At 34.0% G+C, this 21,542-nt stretch overlaps 3 protein-coding genes and 2 pseudogenes across 5 annotated transcripts, besides 2 other annotated features; all 5 read left to right on the forward strand.

Moving 5' to 3' along the window:
* Positions 1–317: 317 nt before the first annotated feature.
* TVAGG3_1049850 (uncharacterized protein) lies at positions 318–8,859 on the forward strand (the record flags this gene model as incomplete). The annotated part of the gene is made up of 1 exon (XM_001312632.1): positions 459–8,798. The coding sequence occupies one exon, from the start codon at positions 459–461 to the stop codon at positions 8,796–8,798; it is 8,340 nt and encodes a 2,779-aa protein (XP_001312633.1).
* A 2,011-nt stretch (positions 8,860–10,870) lies between these two features.
* Positions 10,871–10,958: a terminal%2Cinverted (terminal inverted repeat of Maverick-3 transposon ID:TVAGG3_1049860).
* Positions 10,871–21,542: part of a mobile genetic element that runs on past the window's edge.
* On the forward strand, positions 13,594–14,922 carry TVAGG3_1049870 (annotated as a pseudogene). The gene has a single exon. A coding segment is annotated over exon 1 (1,329 nt).
* On the forward strand, positions 17,552–19,245 carry TVAGG3_1049880 (annotated as a pseudogene). Its single transcript has one exon. A coding segment is annotated over exon 1 (1,694 nt).
* TVAGG3_1049890 (uncharacterized protein) lies at positions 19,284–20,144 on the forward strand (the record flags this gene model as incomplete). Its single annotated transcript, XM_051255721.1, has 1 exon — positions 19,284–20,144. The coding sequence occupies one exon, from the start codon at positions 19,284–19,286 to the stop codon at positions 20,142–20,144; it is 861 nt and encodes a 286-aa protein (XP_051081295.1).
* Positions 21,051–21,347, forward strand: TVAGG3_1049900 (uncharacterized protein; the record flags this gene model as incomplete). Its single annotated transcript, XM_051255722.1, has 1 exon — positions 21,051–21,347. The coding sequence occupies one exon, from the start codon at positions 21,051–21,053 to the stop codon at positions 21,345–21,347; it is 297 nt and encodes a 98-aa protein (XP_051081296.1).

Here is a 21,542-nt window from a genome sequence, read left to right on the forward strand (position 1 = left end):
CTATATATCAATACCTCAGGTATTCTCACAAGAAGCAATGCACCTTAATTATACTTTTTTTTCGTTAAATATTGATCAATAATGATAAAAGACTTAAATCTATTGGAGCAAAAGTAGTTTAAACCATGATTTATTTATAAGCATTATAGAAATTTATTAATCATGCATTAAATTTTTCAAGAATGATTTTGTAGAGCAAAATTTTGCCGAACATTCTATGAAGGTTTTGTTTTTTATCATATGAGCTTTTTAATTTTGATGGCAGTCGCCTAAAGCACAGATACATTTTTTAGCACTGTCACTTTTGTGCCTAAATGCAGGATCCCAAAGCTTTCATCCCTCAAAGGCCTTTGAAGCCTACGAAGGATGATGTGCTTGCTACTTTTATCCGGCAGATTACATCTGATGGACCGATCGATCAGATGACTTTCCGAAAGATTCGGAACTTTTACTTTGAAATGCCTCCAAATGAGTTCGAACAATACTCAAAAAAGCCTCACAATCAACTCATTTCGACATTAAATTTCCTATTATTACATCCACAGACAGATCAAGCAAAAGCAGCCGAATATAAAAAGAAAATTACGAATATTTTAAGTCTTTTAGCATTTTTGAATTACAAATTTACCGATTTAACGAGTATGGAGATCATTAATCTCATTGCCAATCAAATTAAGGTATGCAATCATAAAGAACTTTGCTTATATCTCAAAATCGTCAGAAATTCATTCGAAAATCACGAAAAAGACTTCGAAAAAGCGAACAAATTGGCATCAGACTCCATCTTCCATGCCATTTGCCAAAGAATCGATGACTTTCTCGATCATTTTGAAACTCTTCAACCAGACGAATTCTTCCCTTTGATCACGATCATCACTATTCTTCTTACGTGCGTGAAATCTGTTGAATTGATGAAGAGTATTTTCCAAAAATTACAGCCTAAGTTAGAGAAAATTTTAAATTATCAAATTCCCGACGATTTTACTTATGCGAAGCGAGCAACTATACAATTACTCAAAGTTAAATGTGGTATACTTATGGGTAATGTATCCCTAAACAACACAAATAACCCGCAAACAGCGAATTTAATTGTAAACACTTACATGGACATTCTTATGCAGAATTCCGGTGTTGCATCATCACTAGTTGATGAAACAATCAATTCCTTCACTTACATTTTCAAACAAGACCAAGCCAGACGTCTAGATATTATTGCAAAGCATTTTCCAACGCTGACCCACTACAAATACTACAATTCCGAAAACTTCGTCATATACCACAGTCTTATACAGAATATTTTAGAATACGCGTTCAAAAGAGATCGAAATGAAAAAATTACTCGGGAATCATTCTTAGTCAGCTTCTGCAAATACGATGCAGGTGTTCTACATTTCTCAATGGTCCAATATTCCTCAAGTAATTTCAGGTTCGGCCAACTAATGCAGTATATCAGATTTTCCAACGACGATCAGCACTTAACAGCCTGTTTGTTCACATTATTCTTCAATTCCATCGATACCGGATTTGTTGAAATGGCCGCCAGCCTTGCCAATCTCAAGTCGAGCGTATCGAAATCAAATGCAGTGACACAAGTCCTCATGCAGCTCTCCAACTTCGCCGATTGCTATTACAGACTACTTAAATACTTCCAGAGCTTCCTAATGAAGCTATTTCCACAAGATGAAGCCGAAAAACGTCAATTGCATAAACAAATTTCGACAAATTTGTCTTTGATTGACATTGACATCTTGTATTCATGTTTCCGACATGCTCTTATCTTTACCATGAAGTTCAGAAGCATGCTACACCATGGTTCAGAGCTGTTGCATATTCCAAGTCCTGTTGGAGATCCAGAAAAGAACTTGAAACAATGCACGCAAACATTGGAATCTGCGAAGAAATTCAGTAAAATCAGGCAGTATCATTTTAGTTCTGCCAAAGAACTTGTCAGATGTTTGTCAATGACAACACCGTTCATGATGGAGAATATATGGTATTATTTCTTCAGAGATTTCTTTGGATTGGAAGATGAAGTGATTTTTGACTCATTTTTATTCAAAGAATTGATAAGAGATAACCAACTGACAGAGACATTCATAAACTCATTAGTCAAATATTCTCTAAAAGAACTCAAAAACGGATATCAAATTAAACATTTGATTCGTTCTTTGAGTTATATCTTTGAAAAACTTGTCCATAAACCTCCTCAACAGTTGATTGCAGCACACAGACCACAGGAACCGCAATACAATCCACAGCCAAGTCCTGATTTTATTAAGAACCTTTCTATCCCAGCGAACAGATTTTTGGAAGTTTGCAAAGATTTGGCAAAATCAAATGTTTATTGTCCTGATGTCCTTTCTTTGATAAAATCATATTACCAGTTCATGGAATACATCTTAGGACAAAACAACAACCCTCTCAAGATCTCTGATCCTTTGGTTTCTGATATCTGTTCAAATGCTGATAATTGTAATTGTCCTTCAAAAAATTTGTGTGAATTCATTGAATTCTGTCAAAATTTACAAAAAGATTTTCTTAAATTGAGGGCAGTTTTATCGTCATTGATTAATGCATTGAAGAATGATATCAAGCAACCATTAGCATTATTAAAACAATGCTTTGAGAGATATGAAAGCAATTTCTTATCCCATCCAATGATTCCTCAATTTTATTCAACTTTGTTGGTATATTTAGACAACAGTTCTGCGGAAATCAGACAAGAAATTGTCAATTTCATTAAGAATATACCAAAGAATATAATTGAAGAAGTCATTTTCCCGTCTTTTAGTGTTAATAACAACAAAACAATTGTTTTAGATGCAGAAACAAAACAAATAAGAGTTGATTTCGATTCATTTTTGCATGGATTGAATTGCGCAATGTCCGAATATCCAAATATCGATAAACTCTGGGAGATAACGAAACAGATTATCATTGATGTTTTGAATCAAACAGAGTGGACAAGCGAAATGAGGAAGAACTTCCAATCATTGATATTTTTCATTTTGCCAATGCGTCAAAAGAATCAAAATCAATGTGATGATGTCCTCAAAACTATAATCCAGACATTTAATGAAAACATCTCCGCTTTGGCTCATGTTTTCACCGCTTTGTGCTCTTGCTTCCAGGATCCGCCTCATCATTTAATGAATTCAATTTTGGTAAATTTGAATACCAAAGAAAAAATGTCACTTTTTATAAATGAAATTGCGTTCATTAGTAGTTTACAGGTCTTCCCTAGCAAAGGTGTTTCTGAGACTATTTGCCATTTGATCATCTCGGAAATCAAAAAGGAATTGATTGATCCAATAACTTTCGCGATGTTTGTTCACAGAACAATTAACGAATTAAATGGAAGTGATTGGAAAGATGTGCAAAGATGGGACTCTTTCACTAACTTCATTGAGTTGGATTTCGTACCGAGATCTCTCCAGAAAATCATTGTTTTCGCAAGAGATTTGTTGGGAGAATACGATGGATCAATCATGAAAATTTTGAGTTCAATGAGAATTTCATCGGCTTTCTTCTCAATTTTGGTACAAAGTGAACTGATTTCTAAATGCAAATATACGCAAGAAGTCAAAGATTTCATACAAGAATGCTTTGAAGACGAAATGATGGAACAAGATTATGGATTATTCAGATTTTTGGGTCCATTATTCAGAGCGTTTCCCGATGCTCTTCCTGATTTCAAAGAAAAAGTCCATCATCTTTTGACAGCCAAATTGCAAACAATTATTTCAAGCCAAGTTAAAGTGCAAGGAACATATTTAGTTCTGTTAGTTCCTGTCTTGGATTCGAATTTGTTTGATATCAATGAGTTTATATCAACAATTTCTATAATCCACAAATTCATGGATCATCCAAACACATTCTTGAAATGCCAAGCACAGTTAGCTGCGCAGATATTTGCAAAGAAAGGCTCTGAAGAAGTAAAGAACCAGTTCAATGAAATTGTCCAAACAAAACTAAAAGAAGCTTATTTTTACGGACTTGAAAAAGCTCCAAACAAATTGACTTTGATTAATTGGAAAGATTTGAAAGATGTTTTGTTTAGTTATTACTTGATTGTTCCTGAAATATTCATCCAAACAATAACAAAACAATTGGAATACTATTCAACAACAATTTCCGAAAACAGCTCCCAAAGTTTGAGCGCAAGAGAAATGATTGCTGGATTGAAATCATTATGTGGTTTCATCGCAACAGGAAGTGTTGTTAACTTGTTATTGCAACAAAGCAAATTCCTTGAAATCGCTAGAATGTTTGTCAGTATTTTCAATGCAATGCCTTTGTTACCAAGACAAGATTTCGTTGAAATAATGATTGATTACTTCTCTTTTGCCCCTCAATTATTCCCTGAATTTTTCAAACAATCAATGTCCGAACCGAAATCTTTGCAATTTTTATGCATCATTTCTCAAAACGAGAAATCAAAACCATTGTTCCAATCAGTGGAAGAACCATTACTTCCTATCATCAAAGAATCACTTAAAGTCAAGGATAAGATGACAAATTTGCAGTCAATGTTATCATACATTGTTTGTTCATTGAACTCTGCAAAATATGATTCAGAACTCATTGAATTATTAGAAAAGATTTTCCATGAAATGTTGAATTGTTTTGACAACAATTTCGCATTGTTTAGTTCGGTAATTTTCCAGAAATTACTTGAGTTCTTTGGCTTAAACCATCCAAAGGTTTTATTACAACTCGCTTTCCATGTCTTAGAAATAAGAAATCCTTTGTTAGTTACTCAATACGCTCAAACTTATTCGAAATTGTTGGGTTCTGAAGTTTTGTCTCCTGAATTGTTCTATTCAATAGAATATTCAGATGATATGAGACTGAACTCACTCTTCTTCAACATCTTCTTGTTACCGTATGTTCAAGCTCACAATGAACAATTACCTGTAATCGTTAATTTCGCAAAAGAAAAATTCAATTTGTACGTTTATGTCACTTTTCTAAATACACTTTACGATAAAAACGTGACACTAAACAACATTGAATTCAACACATTTGAATTATATAACGAAGCAACAGATGATGCGACAAGATTACAAGTTTTGTTGTTATGGAGTTATTCGAACAAAACGACAGAGAATTTTGTTACGATGTTTTCTCATTTCATTGAATTTGTTCATAACTCATTACCATTGGAAATTCGCCAGATCTGTTCTATATTGAAGATTCCTTTAGACTTAAGTGATGATGATTTAAAGGTAATTCTTTATCAGATTGGCGAAATCATCAAAGATTATTCCAGGTATTCGAATGTTTTGTTATATATTTTCAAGTTGGTCATTTCCAATGTCAAAAACATGAAGAAACATCCATTGACATTATTCCATTTCCCACTGCAAGAACACGCTTTGTACATAGAGTTCGGACAGAAAAAGATAACAAATGGAAACCAATTCAACATATTCATTGAATTGACCAATTTGATTGACGGAGGAGCTCCTGAAGAAGAAACTAGTCTGGCAAACCATTTCGCATCATTTGCTTTGAAACAGATACAAATGAACAAAGACCAACCACAGTTCTTCTACAAGGCAGGAATGAACATTTTCCCTCCTCTGTTTAAACTCATAAAATCAGTGAATATTCCTAATTTCGTAAGTGAAATTTTGCAGTTTATCATTGATGTCCACAATAAAACACAGAATCCGCCACCTCCGCCTCCTCCACAACAGTTAGCAGCGCAAAATCCTCAATTGGCTGCTCAACAACAACAAATTAAAGCTCAGCAGCAACAACAGATACCGCAGAACAATCTGTGGGATGCCATACAGTTGCAGATAGTGAGACTGATGCCGGATATGATAGAACATATAAGCAAAACATCACATTTCCCTTATTTCGACAAAATTTTGGAAATGCTCGTACACATTACATGCAATGACTCTAATAATTGGTCATATTGCTTAACATCATTGCATTATATCATAGAATCAAAGATTTACGGTCAAAAGGCGTTGGAATTGATGTATTCCCACAAATCATTAGAAAAGTTGCAGACATTAGAACTTGAGAAGCTCCAAAATACCGAGAATGACTTGATTGCAAGGCTATTTCCGATATTATGGGTACATCCACCAACAATTGCGTTTAGAACGAACTTTTTGTTACCTTTCGCTGCTAAATTCTGCAGAGTATTCAATCAGGATGTTCCCATCATCATATTCCAGGCCAACTCCATCATGTTGTACGTATTAGAGCATCCATTTGATAATTCTCCAACTTATCTACTTGACATTGCTCTAGAAAATCTTTCCAAGCTCAACCAAATCGATGCCTGCTCCTACAATGCTCGGTTCATCATCCAAAGTTTCTCAATGGAGCATTTGACAGTAACGATGCAGTCCGTTTTGATGAATTTCCTTAGCGTTCCTAAAATTGCATCGGCCTTCTTCCAAATGTGTCCTCCAGCTCTGAAAGAAAAGATTTTGCCGAATATTCCTTTGGGAGTCAAATTCTTTTCAATGTTCAGAATATATCCGAAACTCGATGACAAAGTCATGGATCTCATTAATTCCCTCGAAATCCACGATTTACTGACAAGATGCGCCAATTCCGAATTATGGCAGATTCCTTTCTCTTATTTGTTCCAGAAGTTCCTTGGAGACATCAAGCTGAATGACATGCTCAAGATTACTCAGCACATTCCTCCTGAGCAACTCGCAAAACTTTGTAAAGGAATCGATTTTACAAAAATTGACAAAATTTTAGAGAAAAATTTGTCAATAAAATTCGAAGTTGGTCCAGGCGATCTCCAATCCACAATCAGTGAATCATCGTGGGAAGAAGCCATTACTAAATACGGCGGCGATTTCGAATACTCCAAAGAAGAAATCGCATTGAAACCATTGTTGAGATTCAGACAAGGCTACGAAGTCACTGAGAAAGAAATGGTCGGATTTGTTCCTAGAATTTCATACGAAATGGCCAAACGAATTCTCAAACCTCCTGAGCTATTAAGTGACAAAGCATTGGAGTTCATAAATGATCACAGAATTCTACAGAACTTCCAACGAGATATTTCGATTTTCAGTCAATCAAACAACGACAGATTAACTAAGAATTCATTGAAAGATTACTTAGTTGCCAATGAATTATCGAATATCCAGAACTACTTCAAATTCAGTGACAAGAACCAGAGATCTAACATGATCTTCTTCTCTTTGGTTCTCACACAAAATGACCCTCCAATTCTCCACAAAACATACGAACAAATTAGAAAAACAACTTTGGAGGCATTCAACAACATAATTGAAATGAATTTGCACTCTGAAGAAGTCCACAAAGTCACGTTCTCTGAGTCAATGAGATTGAACTCTGTTGACATTCCTTCTTACAGAACAGATGACTTGTTATCCGCAAAGCCAAATGATGTTGAAGCACTTTTATGTCAATTGTTAATTGTTTCAAAACAAATTGACGTAAATGATGCTTTCATCTCAATAATTAAAGGAGCTTTGAGAACAATTCCTACTTCAGACATTTTGTTCTCTTGCCTAGCTTTGATTGTTGATAAACTAGAGCTCTGCATCCCTGCAATCCTTGAATCTGCCGTTCAAATTCCTGTCAGATGGGCGTCGATTTTTTCAAAGTTAATTGGAGAAAATAAAAATTTGGCACCTTTGACAAAATTGCTTTCGAAATCAACAGGAATTTACACGTTGTTTAACAATTGCGAGTTCCCGATTGATCTCAAGAAGAAGCTGATTTCGTTCATCAATCCTGTGAAGCAGATCCTTGAAAGTCCAAGAGCGAAAATTATGAAGAAAGTTGTAGAACAAGAAAACAAAGTTTTGGAAATGATTTTTGAAGGAAAAAGTGACGAAAAATTGATAAAAGAAAGCGAAGAAATTCTTTTAGAGAGTGAAGAGAGCGAGAAACAATTCTACAACTCATTCTGTTTAGGAGAGTATTCATTGGATTCGATGCAATGTCCATTTGTTGATGATATAACAGGAAATGCTTTGCAATTAACAGGATACGTCAAAAACACAAATTCTAGAGCGATTTATTTGGATGTTTTGACGACAACAGGATCAAAGATTTCCTATGTTTTATATCCATCGAAATATGTTGATTACGGATTCACAACATTCATGACATGTCTTTCAACAATTCTTCAAAGATGTCCTGCAACTTTCATGAGGAATATCCAACTTCCAAACATAATGAGTGTTGAAATTGGAGATGGTTTCGTTCTTTCTAAGACTCCTGCTGAACCTTTAGTCCCTTCTTTCTGTTTGGAATCTCTTTTAGACTCCAAATCTCTTAATTCCCTCAAACAAATTAAAGAAGGAGTTCACGAGTACACAAACAAGAAGAGTTATTGCGACTATTTCATGACAATGGCTGGAAGATATGCAGCCTTTTGTGCTGTCCAGACTTTCTTCAATGGATATGTAAGTCCTCTTTCGATGTTTGTTGATTTACAGAGTCCTTTCGTTTGGGGAGAAAGACCAAACAACGAAAAAGAGTTCTTGTTGAGATTGAGAGGAAGAATGGTGAGTTTGTTGGATGAAGCTTTGGTTAAAGGAAGCTTCAGAAGTTCATTCATTGCTACTGCTGATGCAATTGTTTCGAATACAAGTAATGTTTTAGTTTTGATGAAATCAACAATGGAATTGGATGAAAATGTCACAAAGAAATTTGTTGAGGAAGCAAGAAATTACTCAACAAGAAGTGACAATACAGATGAAACACAACAGAAAATTAATAATTTAATTGCAGCTGCCATGGGCTGCGAAGATATTAGATTTACTCCGTGGTTATAAAAAATAGAATTTATCTTTTTTATTTAATATTTTCTTTAGTTTACAACTATTTAATTTTTTGCACTTAAATGTACTTTTTCTCTCATATAGAATTGATATTTTTATGAATAAACGTAAATATAGCATACATTGATCATACTATATCTTTTCACTGTTTCAAAATCTAAAAAAAAAGATCTATGGAAGAAGATTTATGTAAACTAAGCTAGTGATCCCGTAATTTATTTAAAATATCATCAACAAAAAATAGGGAAAAATATCTGTCATTTTTCTAGATTAAATTATATCTGAAATTACAAATCAGTACCCATAATATCATTTCAACAATTTAGAATCAATGGTTTGAATAGATATATAATTCACAATGATATTAAAAAATTATATTTTGTCTCAAGATATTGAGACAAGGAAATAGATTATGGCTTAAATAACATTCAAAATTATTCTTATGTTATATAGCTTTGATCTATTCTACAAATTATATATTGGGATCCCACAAAATAATAAATTTCAAAATTGATTTTGAAAAAAATGCATCTAATCGATTCTTACTTTGAAGAATTGCGCATTGATGTAATTTTATATAAACTCTACTAAGGATGTCAATTTGGAAGAAAAGTGAGAAAATTCCTAAAATGCTAAAAATGAATTTTCCAAACGTACTTTTTTATTTCATTTTTTTGATTTTGAAAAAAATTTGGAGAGAAGAACTCTTCGTTTTTGAATTTTATCACGATGGTTTTAAAGTATATTAGACACATGTATTGATATTACTATTTTTGTATATTTTGAGAGAAAATCCCTAAAAAGTGAGAAAATCTAAGACGGTTTGAGAAAATATATAAACTATTGAAAATTTGAATTAAACTTCTAATTTGGAAAAAAGAAATTTGGAAAGAAGAAAATTCAAAAATCGAGACTTAGACTCAGCATCAAATGGAGAACAAAATGTTTCTTCATATGAAGGGAAAAAATTTTCTTGTGAACAAATAGAGTTTTTAAAATTTTATTGTAGGTAATGAAATAAACAAATATTAAAATTATTTTTTGATAACAAGAAAATTCCCAACAGAAAATATTTGAGACAAAGAAAAAAAGAAAATTGAAAAATATTACTCTCCTTTATATTTCATGAGATTTTAAATTTATTCTCATAAAATTGACAATTTTATACGTTTAGATGAAAATAATTGATTTTGCTTGAAATAAAAATTATTGTTTGCTTACAGCTATCAAATAGATTTTTGCTATTTTGATTAAAATTTGTTAATCAAATTAATAAATTTTTTGTAAATATCTTAAATATCTGGATCACTCACTGATACAATGAATTGAACAATAAAAATAATACAAACTCAACTAAGTTTCCTGTCTTTCAACTAAAAAAAATTATGCAAATTAAATTAAATTGTTTATTCAAATATTAAACAAAGATGAAGTAATTACAGTTATCATAAACTTTATGAATAACTCTGTAATTGGTTCAGATTTTCGTAAAAATATTTTTATTAATATCGATAAGAATACGTTTACCAACTATCACAACATATCGATAAACAAGAGTAGAGTGATTTTTATCATCGAAACTTTTTAAAAGCTGTAAGCTGGAAGGAAAAATCTTGTTTTTTCTGAGTTAGTTGTAGAACTATTGATGCACGAGTTATCATTGTGATGTAGAAGGATGTCAATGTACTGACTGAAGGATATGAAGTGAATTGAATTTCATTGAATTTCAATTTGATCAAAATTTGTTGAAATGATATGAATGTGTCAACATCTGTATCACTCTCTTTCATTCCTCCCCTATTTTTTCGAGAACGAAGCTAGCTCAGCTTTCGCTGAGCGAATTGACACTTTTGATGCCCTAAACGTACATACTCTCAAATTTATCGAAAAAAATTATACCACCTAAACTAGTATATTCTTATTTTAAATATGATATTATCCTTAGAATCCACACTAGAATATATTTAAATCAACTTTTAAAAAAGTTCGAATCCTGCGCGTCTCACTTTTTAAATTTTCGAAAAGGAAAATTATATTCTCCTAAAATGAAAACAATTTTCCGAATTAAAAAAAAAAAAAAAAAGGTAGTGGGGCTTCCAGGCACTTCGTGCCCTCTAGCCCCGAAGATGTTTAGTATAAATGAAGTTTTTATTCGGAAAATTGTTAGTCTTCTGGTGTGAATTCGGAGGACTCTTCTTCTTCCTCCATTGCTTCTGGGAAGAGCCTTCTTCTGGTCGAAAACATTATATAATGTGTCGCTTTTCACAAATTATATATGTTTTCATGTTTTGTCACTTTTCTGTCACTTTTCGGGTAAAAACATTTTTATTATTATATATAAATGAATTTTACAAAACCACCGTTACCGTTCTTTGGAAATAAGAGTAAATGTAAAGATATTATATTGAGAGAACTTAAGAAACTACCGAATGTCTAACATTTGTAGATTTGTTCGGTGGAAGTTTCTATATATCCCATTTGTGCCATACAATATTCCCAGACTCAAAGATTATATGCAATGACTTCGACAACTATATGGACCGTCTCAAACATATACCAGACACAAACAATATATTGAAAGAGTTAAAAGAAAAGATACCTATAGGTAAGATGGAACGTATACCATTAGATACAAAAATATTGTGAGAGAGGTTTTGAAAAAAGCAGAATATATAGACTGGGATAGTATATCTGCTAGACTATTATATAGTGGTGCTATAAGAGTTCATGACATTGAAAACACTTATGTCAAAAGTTTTATATCTCAACTATACAAATGTTTTCAAAGAGGACATAGAAAAATATATTGAGGGTATAGAGTTTGTGAGATGTCATTGGACAGAGTTGTATGAAAAATATAAAGACAAGGAAAATGTTTTCTTTATAGTGGACCCGCCGTTCTATAACACATGGGATTTTCAATACCAAGTAGACTGGACTTTGAGAGACTCTTTAGAAACTTTAGACGTTTTACATAACCATCCATGCTTTTACTTTACATCCGATAAAAGTGGTTTGGAAACCGTTATGAGATGGTTAGGACATACATGACTATGAGTTTATATATGACAAGATAGAATATGAGAGAGGTCCTATAAACCGGCAGAAAGTGTCATAACAAAGAAATTTTATTAGTAAGTAAATGTGGTTTGAAATAGGACTACTTGTTTTAGGTTTTTTCCATTGTGTCATTTATTTATTTGACGTGGCAGAAAAGTACAGAGAATATGAAGATGAACCAATGCCTGCAAATGTTCAGTATATGTACTCGTAAGAGATATTTTTATCTAATATTAAATGGACGCACAAACTTAGCGAATGCACAGCAACCTGGACAACCAAACCCAGAGAATATTCCAAATGAAGTTAGAATACAAACTGCAATGGCAAACTATGGTCAAGTGCCAACAGATGTACAAATGCAAACTGCCATGTCAAATGACGCTGCGTTAGGTTTGCCACCATGGTATGCAAATATGAGATGGAAAGAGTTTTATACAAACCCTGAAGTGGGATATAAACAACTTTATGCAGATGACGCGAACACAGGAGTTGACCAGAATATGTTTTCTACCAGAGGAGAAACAGAATGTATGAGCTCCAGTTAAAGAATGCTATGGAACTCAACAGGAAACGCAAAAGACTAGGCGGACATTAGATTTTTACATATAGTAAAATGGGTTTTCTTCAGTAAGATAGGAAACTTCTTTCGAAATGTTGGAAGAGGTATATGGAATGGAATAAAAACCGTAGGAAGAGGAATTTGGAACGGTGTCAAAAATATTGGTAAAAGAGTAGGTCAGTTTGTTGGTATTATACCTAAAGACCCTGAACCAGAAGAACAAGCTCCTGTTATACAACAGCCTGAACCTGCACCACAGTCTAGTTGGCAACCAAATCCAACACCTCAACCGTATTAAAAAATTATATTTTTACCGTTCGATAGTAGTTGTATATGAAACTAAGTTCTAAGTAAAACGCATGGTATAATGGAATTATTCTTTTTCTTCCATCTGTAGTAAACCATACTTGAAAGTCTGAAATACTTCCACTTGGTGGTTCGTATAACTTTGTAGGTTTTTCGTAAAAGTCATTTGCCAAGCATAAGAAAAGTTTTGGGCGCCAGAAAATGAAGCATGAACAATAATAGCAGCTGGGTCGAAAACATCTTTAAATAAATATGGTTCATCTCTTGCATATCGACTGTAAATATTTGCTAAAGGAAGTTCGACTTTCTGATTTAACATTCTTTGCAAATAATACCATGACATTGCAGTGAATTCTGTATATATTTGTTCGTCTTTATTTGGATTGTTTTCGTAGATTTGAAATGACACTTGTGAATTTTGTTTGTCATATACAATTCTCACATAAAGTGTGCTCTCGGTATTTGCATATTCATCAGCATATTTTGCATAACATGAATTTATTTTATCTTCTATATTTTTTAACGCAGTCTGTAGAGAAGATGAAAGGTCAACTTGTATTAGCTCAATTTCTTCCCACATTTTTCGTTTCCCTTCAGAATATAATCTATATGAAACCTTACAATAAATGGAAAACTTTTATCTTCTACAGACACAAACTTCATTCTACGAAAGCCAATAGCTTTTGTGACAGATGGGTCTCTTAGCATCTTAATGGGTAGTCAAAACGATAGCCTTCATGCTTTACGGTCTCTGTCTCAAACTTTTGACCGACATTAGTAAAAAGTTCATCTAATGGTTTAGTTGTAGCAACTTCTTGAATTTTCTTTTTCTATTGGAAGCATATTTTATCTAGAATAAAAATGTCAAATGAAACAGCGTCTATGAGAGAAATACAACACAACCGACAACTCATTATGCAAGCTCTAAATAAGAACACAACAAACTTTTCAAAACTATTCTAAGATATCTGAGTCATTGAAAGAAGGAAACTTAAACTGACATTAAACCCAATGACAGATGAGTTTCTATTTCAAGACAATAAGAACCATACTGTCTGTATAAATCCAACAAAAGGAACTTTAAACGAGAAACCTATAAATGAACTTCTTTTGAAAGCAGATGTTGACAACAAAGCTGACAAAGAATATGTAGACGATGCAATAGCAAAAGAAGAAGAAAGAGCTAACAATGCTTATGCAACAAAAGAACATACTCATCCTGAACTAGCAGACAAAACATATGTTGACAATAAAATGTCAAGTGAAGTGACGAGAGCTGAAAACGAATATTCTAAAAAGACTCATACACATTCTATATCTGAAATAACAGACTTACAAGAAACCTTAAACAGTAAAAGTGCCGTTGGACATACACATACCATTGCAAATATTACAAACTTACAAGAAACCTTAAACAGTAAAAGTGACGTTGGACATACACATACCATTGCAAATATTACAAACTTACAAGAAACCTTAAACAGGAAAAGTGACGTTGGACATACACATACAAGTTTTACAACTGTTGCTATAGAAAGTATTGAAGGAACGGTTGAAGAAACTGGTGGGGATGTATTATATTGTAAACCTCCTAACTTTCCACAAGGTTTAACATCGGATGACGACATAACGACGATGAGAAACATTAGATGTAAAGATGTTTATGTCATGAAGGATGAACATAATATTAAATTCACTGCTCAAGATTTATATGACAAGAAAGCAGACAAAACAGAGCTTCAAACATTAAAGACAGAAATACTTCAAACATTATATCCTATAGGCTCTATTTATACGTCAATGAACTCAACAATCCAGAAACAGTTCTTGGTTTTGGAACTTGGACTCAAATAGTCGACAGGTTTTTGTATTGTGCAAACTCTTCAAAGGAAACAGGTGGAAGTAAAACGATTTCAGGTGAAAATTTACCTGCACACAGTCACTACATAGATTTAAGTACATCTCAAGCAGGTTGGCATAAGCATAAATTTTGGGATTGGTCAGCAATGACAAAAGGTAAAGGATATGATGTTAAAGACAACGTTCAGTTTGCTATAAATTGTTTTGGGGTAACACTCAGGGAGATGGAAACCATACACATCGCGTTTCAGGATATACACAACAACGGGACAAAGTAAAGAATACATGCCACCTTACATGACAGTTTACGCATGGTATAGAATTGCTTAGTCGTCATTTTCAACTTCTTTAGCATATTCGTCAGGAGTTGTCTTATATTTGTTAGGAACTGTCTTTGAAAGTATACCACCTTGAACTTTGACAAGTTTGAAACGAGGTCTGACAATAGTAGTTTTATCTTCTGCTTGCAGTGTGTACATTTTGCCATGTTTGCCTAAAACTTCATATAATTTCTTGTATACTTTCTTCTATTTTTACGAACACGAATGTGAGTACCTGTCGGTTCCCATTGTTGTCATAGTCAATAGTATTTTTCAATATGGGTCGCGTTTAGGTATTTCTATTTTTACTTTGTCACCTTTCTGAAGTTTGAAGCCCGGCATTCTTTCTTGTTTGTCTCTTTTGACTAAATTATTAAATATATAGTCTTTCTCTAAGTCAGGGTTGTTTTCATTTCTTCGGGGAGTGGTTTCCCAAACCTTTTTGTTTACGGTTATTGTAAATATTTTAAAACTTGTCTCATCTTTGCCATGGAGAAGTGTCTATATTTGTCGTCATATGACATTTCATTTGCTTCACCACCTTGTGGTTGGTTTAAGTCTCTTAACATTTTTATACAACCGTCAATGACACCAAGAGCAGAATGGTTTTGGTCGACAATGAAATATTGGTTTACATTTTTTTGAACGCAGATAGTTTTTTACATCATCTGATTTGAAGAACTTTCACAGTCAGATGTCAGTTTGTTGGATGGTATTTGTCAACGAATATTGTCAAAGCTGCTAAGATATCTAAAATAGCTTTGGACTGTAATGGTATGGCTTTCACAGTATCTTGTGTTTTGACCAAATATTAACCAGTATGGTGGTCATCTTCTCTATACCTCGGAATGTTTTCCAAGATATCCATAAACCAAGCATTTGGTGTTGAAACTAAAGATTTTTATCATGAGTGCTTTCTTTGTCGCTTTAGAAACATAGGGGTCCTTGTTGGATTCGTCATTTTTTAACCCATAAGAAATGGGTTTATTTGGCGCATTAGCAGGAGTTGCATCCAGATTTTTGCCCGCAGTGGGAACAATAGCCAGAGGTGTATTTGAGTTGGAAGGAAGATTTTGAGTACATTAGGTATACTTAAAGAGAAAGCACAACCTATTATCAAACTGTACAGAAAAGGTTGGGATGTAGCACGAGATGCAACAAATCTTATTCCAAATCCTGAAACAAGAGAAAAGTTCAAGGATGGATGGACAATGTAGGAAGACAAGCAGGAAACTATTATAACAAAGCAAATGACTACTATAACCAAGCAGGACACTATATGGACCAAGGTGAAAGATTCTTTAACAGAGGATATAACCATGCACAACAATGGGTAAACAATAACCAACCTCAACCGCCTCAAACGTGGGGAATGTAAAGTTTTTTACTGAGATGAAATGAACAATACAGCATTGAGACAAATGGGCTCAAGATGGATTTGTCGGCTTCCAGCAGTTACACACACGTGTTTGTCAAGTCCTCCCTATACCTCAGGAAGTTTTAGACCGACTTAAAAAACCTAAACAACCAGTTGAAAACAAACCAAACTAAAATTTTTTACTGAGATGAAATGACCGAGAGAAGTTGAAACGTAGATTTGACACCACAAACAAAAAGTTCAGAACCATTGTCAAAACCTGTCAAAGAACTTACAGATGAAGAGAAAAATTCAATAATAGAAAGTGCCAGGTCTGGAAATACAAACCCTAACTATAAAGTCACTTTTTCATAGAAATGGAACGGCTAGTATCTCAAAAAAGAAACAGACTCTCACAAATAAAATATTGAAGTCTGAAGGAGCTTTCGAGACAACAGATGGAAAAGTTTACTTCACTGACAACAGTTCATTATAGAACATCTCATTGACTTAGAGTCGAAATATTCTAAACTTTACAACAAACACAAAAAGTTGAAAGGAAAACAAAAAGATGGCATATGATATTTTACGAAGATACTAACGACACAACCATACTGCAAGTGAGGTAAAGTCAGAGGAACCAAAAAGTGACGAAAAACCAATAGAAGAAGGTGAGCCAAAAACTGAAGATAAACCAAAACCAAAGTTTAGTTTGGAAACTACTAAAACAAGCCAACCTTCATTAGCTGGTATGGGTTGGCGTCAAAGACTTATGGCAGCAGGCGGTTATGTTAAGTAAAGAAAAAAACATTTTTTTATTTTTATAAAAATGCCCCCGTATAGAATGGATAGAAAGTCTGCTAGAATAAAAGCAGAGTTGCAAAGATATGGTTGGAGAGTTTCGAAGAATTTTAAATATAGGAAGGGAAGACCATAAAAGTCTATGACAAACTGGCTGGTCTTCGCTACGAAATGGATTTGGAAACAGCACGTGCAAATTATCCAAACAGACTGGAAAGGTTAGAGGAAGAGCGTCTTATGGACATGCCTTTCGATGTTACTGAGCCTCAAGTTGAAGGACACGACGGCTTTGCCAGATTCTACTGGAAACATGACGAACAATTGCATCTTTGAGAAGGAAAAAAGGTAGTGCAGAGGATGGTCATGCTCCATGGAAAGAACAAGATATGCATATGAAAAGTATCGTGAAGTTAGAAGTCAAATTACATCTGGTCGAACCTTTACAGTAAACTTTGACGAAGGAAAGAACAAAGAAGGCTTCATGGGAGTACTTGCTGCAATTCAAGACGGAAATAAGAAAGGATACAATCTCAGATTGACCATAACAGATTTGGATGGTCACATTTACTATGCAAATGGCAATGTCACAACAGCTGCAAAACTTCTTGACGCTTTCAAGACTACAAAGAGAGAACAAATGTTTGACTCCGACTCAGATATTTTGAATGCAATTGAAGGAATTGCAAGTGTCAAGTTCGAATGGTACCAACCTAACCCTCAAGCAGTCAGACAACATGCTGGATACTTCCCGTTCATAAATAAGTCTGACATTGACTTGACAGGTATGGAATTTACAATTCAATTGAAACAATTGTCAATGAACCTTGTATTCTTACATGTCTCAGGAACTCTGGTCTTGTTACAGAAGAGAAGATGAAGTATCTTGAGTCATGTGTGAAGACAAGGTACATTCTCAGAGGTCAATTGGCAAAAATTGCACCGTTGGCAAATGTCAATATCCGAGTCAACATACCTACAGCTAAAGGTTCTTCACATGACGATATGTTGTTGACAAAGACTTACCATGGTTGAAGATTGTAATTGTCCACAACCACTTCATGTTGAACGAAAGTCTTACAAACCCATTGTTCGGAAAAGGCAAGTGCAACATTGTCAGAGCTGTTAACATTCTTTTCGAGAAAGGTTTGTTGGAACCAATTCCAGATGACAAGCTGACAGAAACTTTTGTACCAAAAGACGAAACAAACTTTTCATTGTTAGCAAGACCAAAAGTTGTTCCAGACAAAGTTCTAGTACAAAAGAAGTACACAATTCCACAAGGGGTTGGTATGTTCGGATACCAACCTGAACCAGAAGAACTTCCAATGAGGTTGCAAGAACTTCAAATGCTATAAACAAACTTCCATTGAGACATCCATTTGACGTCAAATTGTATTGGAGAGCATCTGAGTTAGGTCAGAAGGTTTTATATGAAACAGGTTGCTTCGACGATGTTTATGAGATAACAGGAGAAGTTTCTCAGAAAGATAGAGACTCACTTGAATTTCCACAAACTGGACCAATTGGTTGCGACAAGTTCGACTCAGATGAAAAGATATACTATGTCGACCTTAACGCTGCATACATGAGGTTTGTCCAATATATTCCGACTGGAATTCCAAACGAAGATGGTGAGTTCCCGGGAAGGAACTATACAGTTGGAAAAGTCATACAACAACTGTATGATATTAGGAAAGCTTCAAACCCAAACTTGCAATGACACTCAAATTGCTTATGAATTCGACATGGGGATATTCCATTAAGAAACCTCAAGAGATGAAGAGTAAACATTATGAGAAGGTCGACAACTTTGTTGAAAGGTTTTCTCCTTTTGTTTTGAAGTACGAATTCACTCAAGGTCAAAGTGGCTTAGTAACCACATTAAAACCTATTGTCGAACATTGGTCTTACCCTCAGTTCGCAAAGGCAGTCCTTGACAACTACAACAAATTCTTCTCCGAAGTCAAATCCAAAGTGAAGGTTTACTATGAGAACATTGACGCACTCATGACGAACGAAGAAGGATACAACAAACTCATTGAAATGGGAATGGTCGGTGAAAAGATGGGTCAATTCAAATTGGACAAAATTTTCACCGAAGTTCATGTCCTCTCCAAGCGTAAGTACTGGGGCATACTTGAAGACGGCACAGAAATAAAACATTGCATGAAATAAAAACGTTTTTTAAAACAATATATTTTTACATATATTAAATGCTTCAGGTTGAAAAACAAAGAACAAAAGTAGCAGATACAAAACCATTAGACTATATCTTTACAAATGCTGGTAGGAATATATCAGATGAAGAAATTTCATCCCGAGCATACAGGTTTGACTATCCAATTCGTTGGCTTCAAAGTCCTTCAGATGCAAAGGCAATAGGATTTAGAAGAGTTTTGTTTTCAAATAGAACTAACGCATTTATGTTCGCAGTATATTTTCATGGGCAGTATAAAGGTCCTGATGGTATAATAGACAAATTTGACGAAATGAGAATCTTTACAATTCGTTCAGACGAAAGTCTTGAAAAAACTCTAAATGACTTTCAAACTCAAATGAACAAATATTATTGGGAATTTCAAGAAAAATACGACTCTTTACTAAATGGAACATACTATCTGAAACTAGAATATGACAAGATGAACTCCACCGTTTCATTTCAAAAGATTGAAATTAACCCTCCAAGAGATACAGAGTTTTTATTTTGGGAAGTAGACAAACGTTCTTGGGCACAATTTCTTCGGTTACTAAACCAGAACGAACCATTACCACCAGATGGTCCATTTCAATTTATACTTCCACCAGCAGATTTGACAGTTTATAGAAACGTGTTTGACCCTCAAAATGTTATGTGTCATGCAAGTTTCAGTTCAAGCAACAATAGTTTTCTATGTATTGGTAAGGACTTTTATGACTTTGCTTCTAAATTCTACGAACCACCTAGTAACAGTTTCTCTGACTTTCAAGTTTGGTTCACAACAAATGGTGTGCAACATATTATTCCATTGTACTATGACTTTTATCTCGAATTGTCTTTCATATACAACTACGGAAAAGTGCTGAAAAAGTATTGAAAAATAATGTTTAGGTGAAGAGGTGAGATGTCACCTGTTTTCTCACCTGTTTTCTCACCTGTTTTCTCACCCGTTGAATTTTCATGAATTTTGTGCTGAATTCGACAAAAATGAGTTTTTGGTTGAAAAAAGAGGTGGAGCCAAAAGTGGCTCGACCTCAAAACAAGCATTTTGTGAAGAATATACCAACCCGCGGAAAACAGCGGGTTGCTTTTTATACAAAATTCAACAGGTGAATTTTCATGAATTTCCTTAAGATAGAAAAAAATATATTTTAGGCGACCAGGTCACTCGGTCACTCGGTCACTCGGTCAACTAACATCTTTTTGAAAAAGTGTGACAACATGACATTTTGACAACAACACAGGAAATAGATTTCATCGTATATTTTTTGTTAAGACTTCATCGTAAATGTTTTGTTGAGACTTCATCGTATATGTTTTGTCGAGATTTTTATCGTTGTGGTCCGACGGTTAAGCCACAAACGAATGTCCGACGTCCCACCAAAAAATATTTTTTATTTTTATTGTAAGAACAGAAATGTCAGTCGAAGCAAAAACGTTCACGAACAAATCTAATGGCGAAACATTCACAAAAGGCACTTACAACGGTATTGAAGTCTTACGTAGAGACAAGGATGGTTATATAAATGCAACAAATATGTGTCAGCAGTTTAGGAAGGACTTTAGAAGGTTGTTGGAAAATAAGTCCTGGGAAGAGTATTTTGAGGCATTTTGTGAAGAATATACCAACCCGCGGAAAACAGCGGGTTGCTTTTTATACAAAATTCATGCAGGAATTCCTGATGAAATCAAACAGGTTAGAGGAATGTATGTAGACCCAAGACTTGTAAACTATATAGCAATGTGGGCTTCTCCAAAATATTGCATAGCAGTTGGAAAAATTATGGACTCCATAGACAAGAAAGTTCATGAGAAATTAGATGAAGAAGAACTTGAAGATACAGTAGAGAATGCAAAACCTTTGTTCGAAGAAGAAGTTAGAAAAATGCATGAAAAACAAATAGAACATGAACGTGAGATATGTTCTGGTTATAGAGACTCGCCATACGAACTAGACCAATGGGAACAAGAAGATTTAAAGAGAGAATTTAGAGAATATGAACTCGCTAAGATAGCATTAGAAGCTGCAGAAGAGAGGTTAAAAGCTTGGGGTTGTTTTGTACAAAAATATTGTGAGTAAATGAACCATTTTTTTCGACAAAAATATATTTTAGGTGAAGAGGTGAGATGTCACCCGTTTTCTCACCTGTTTTCTCACCCGTTGGATTTTCATGAATTTCCTTAAGATAAAAAATATATTTTAGTTTTTTATAAAATATTTTTTTTTATTTTTATTGTAAGAACATGTTAGCAACAACTTCACCAAACTCGTTAG

Source organism: Trichomonas vaginalis, chromosome I (genome assembly GCF_026262505.1).
Source record: "Trichomonas vaginalis G3 chromosome I, whole genome shotgun sequence".
NCBI classification, from domain to species: Eukaryota; Parabasalia; order Trichomonadida; family Trichomonadidae; genus Trichomonas; species Trichomonas vaginalis.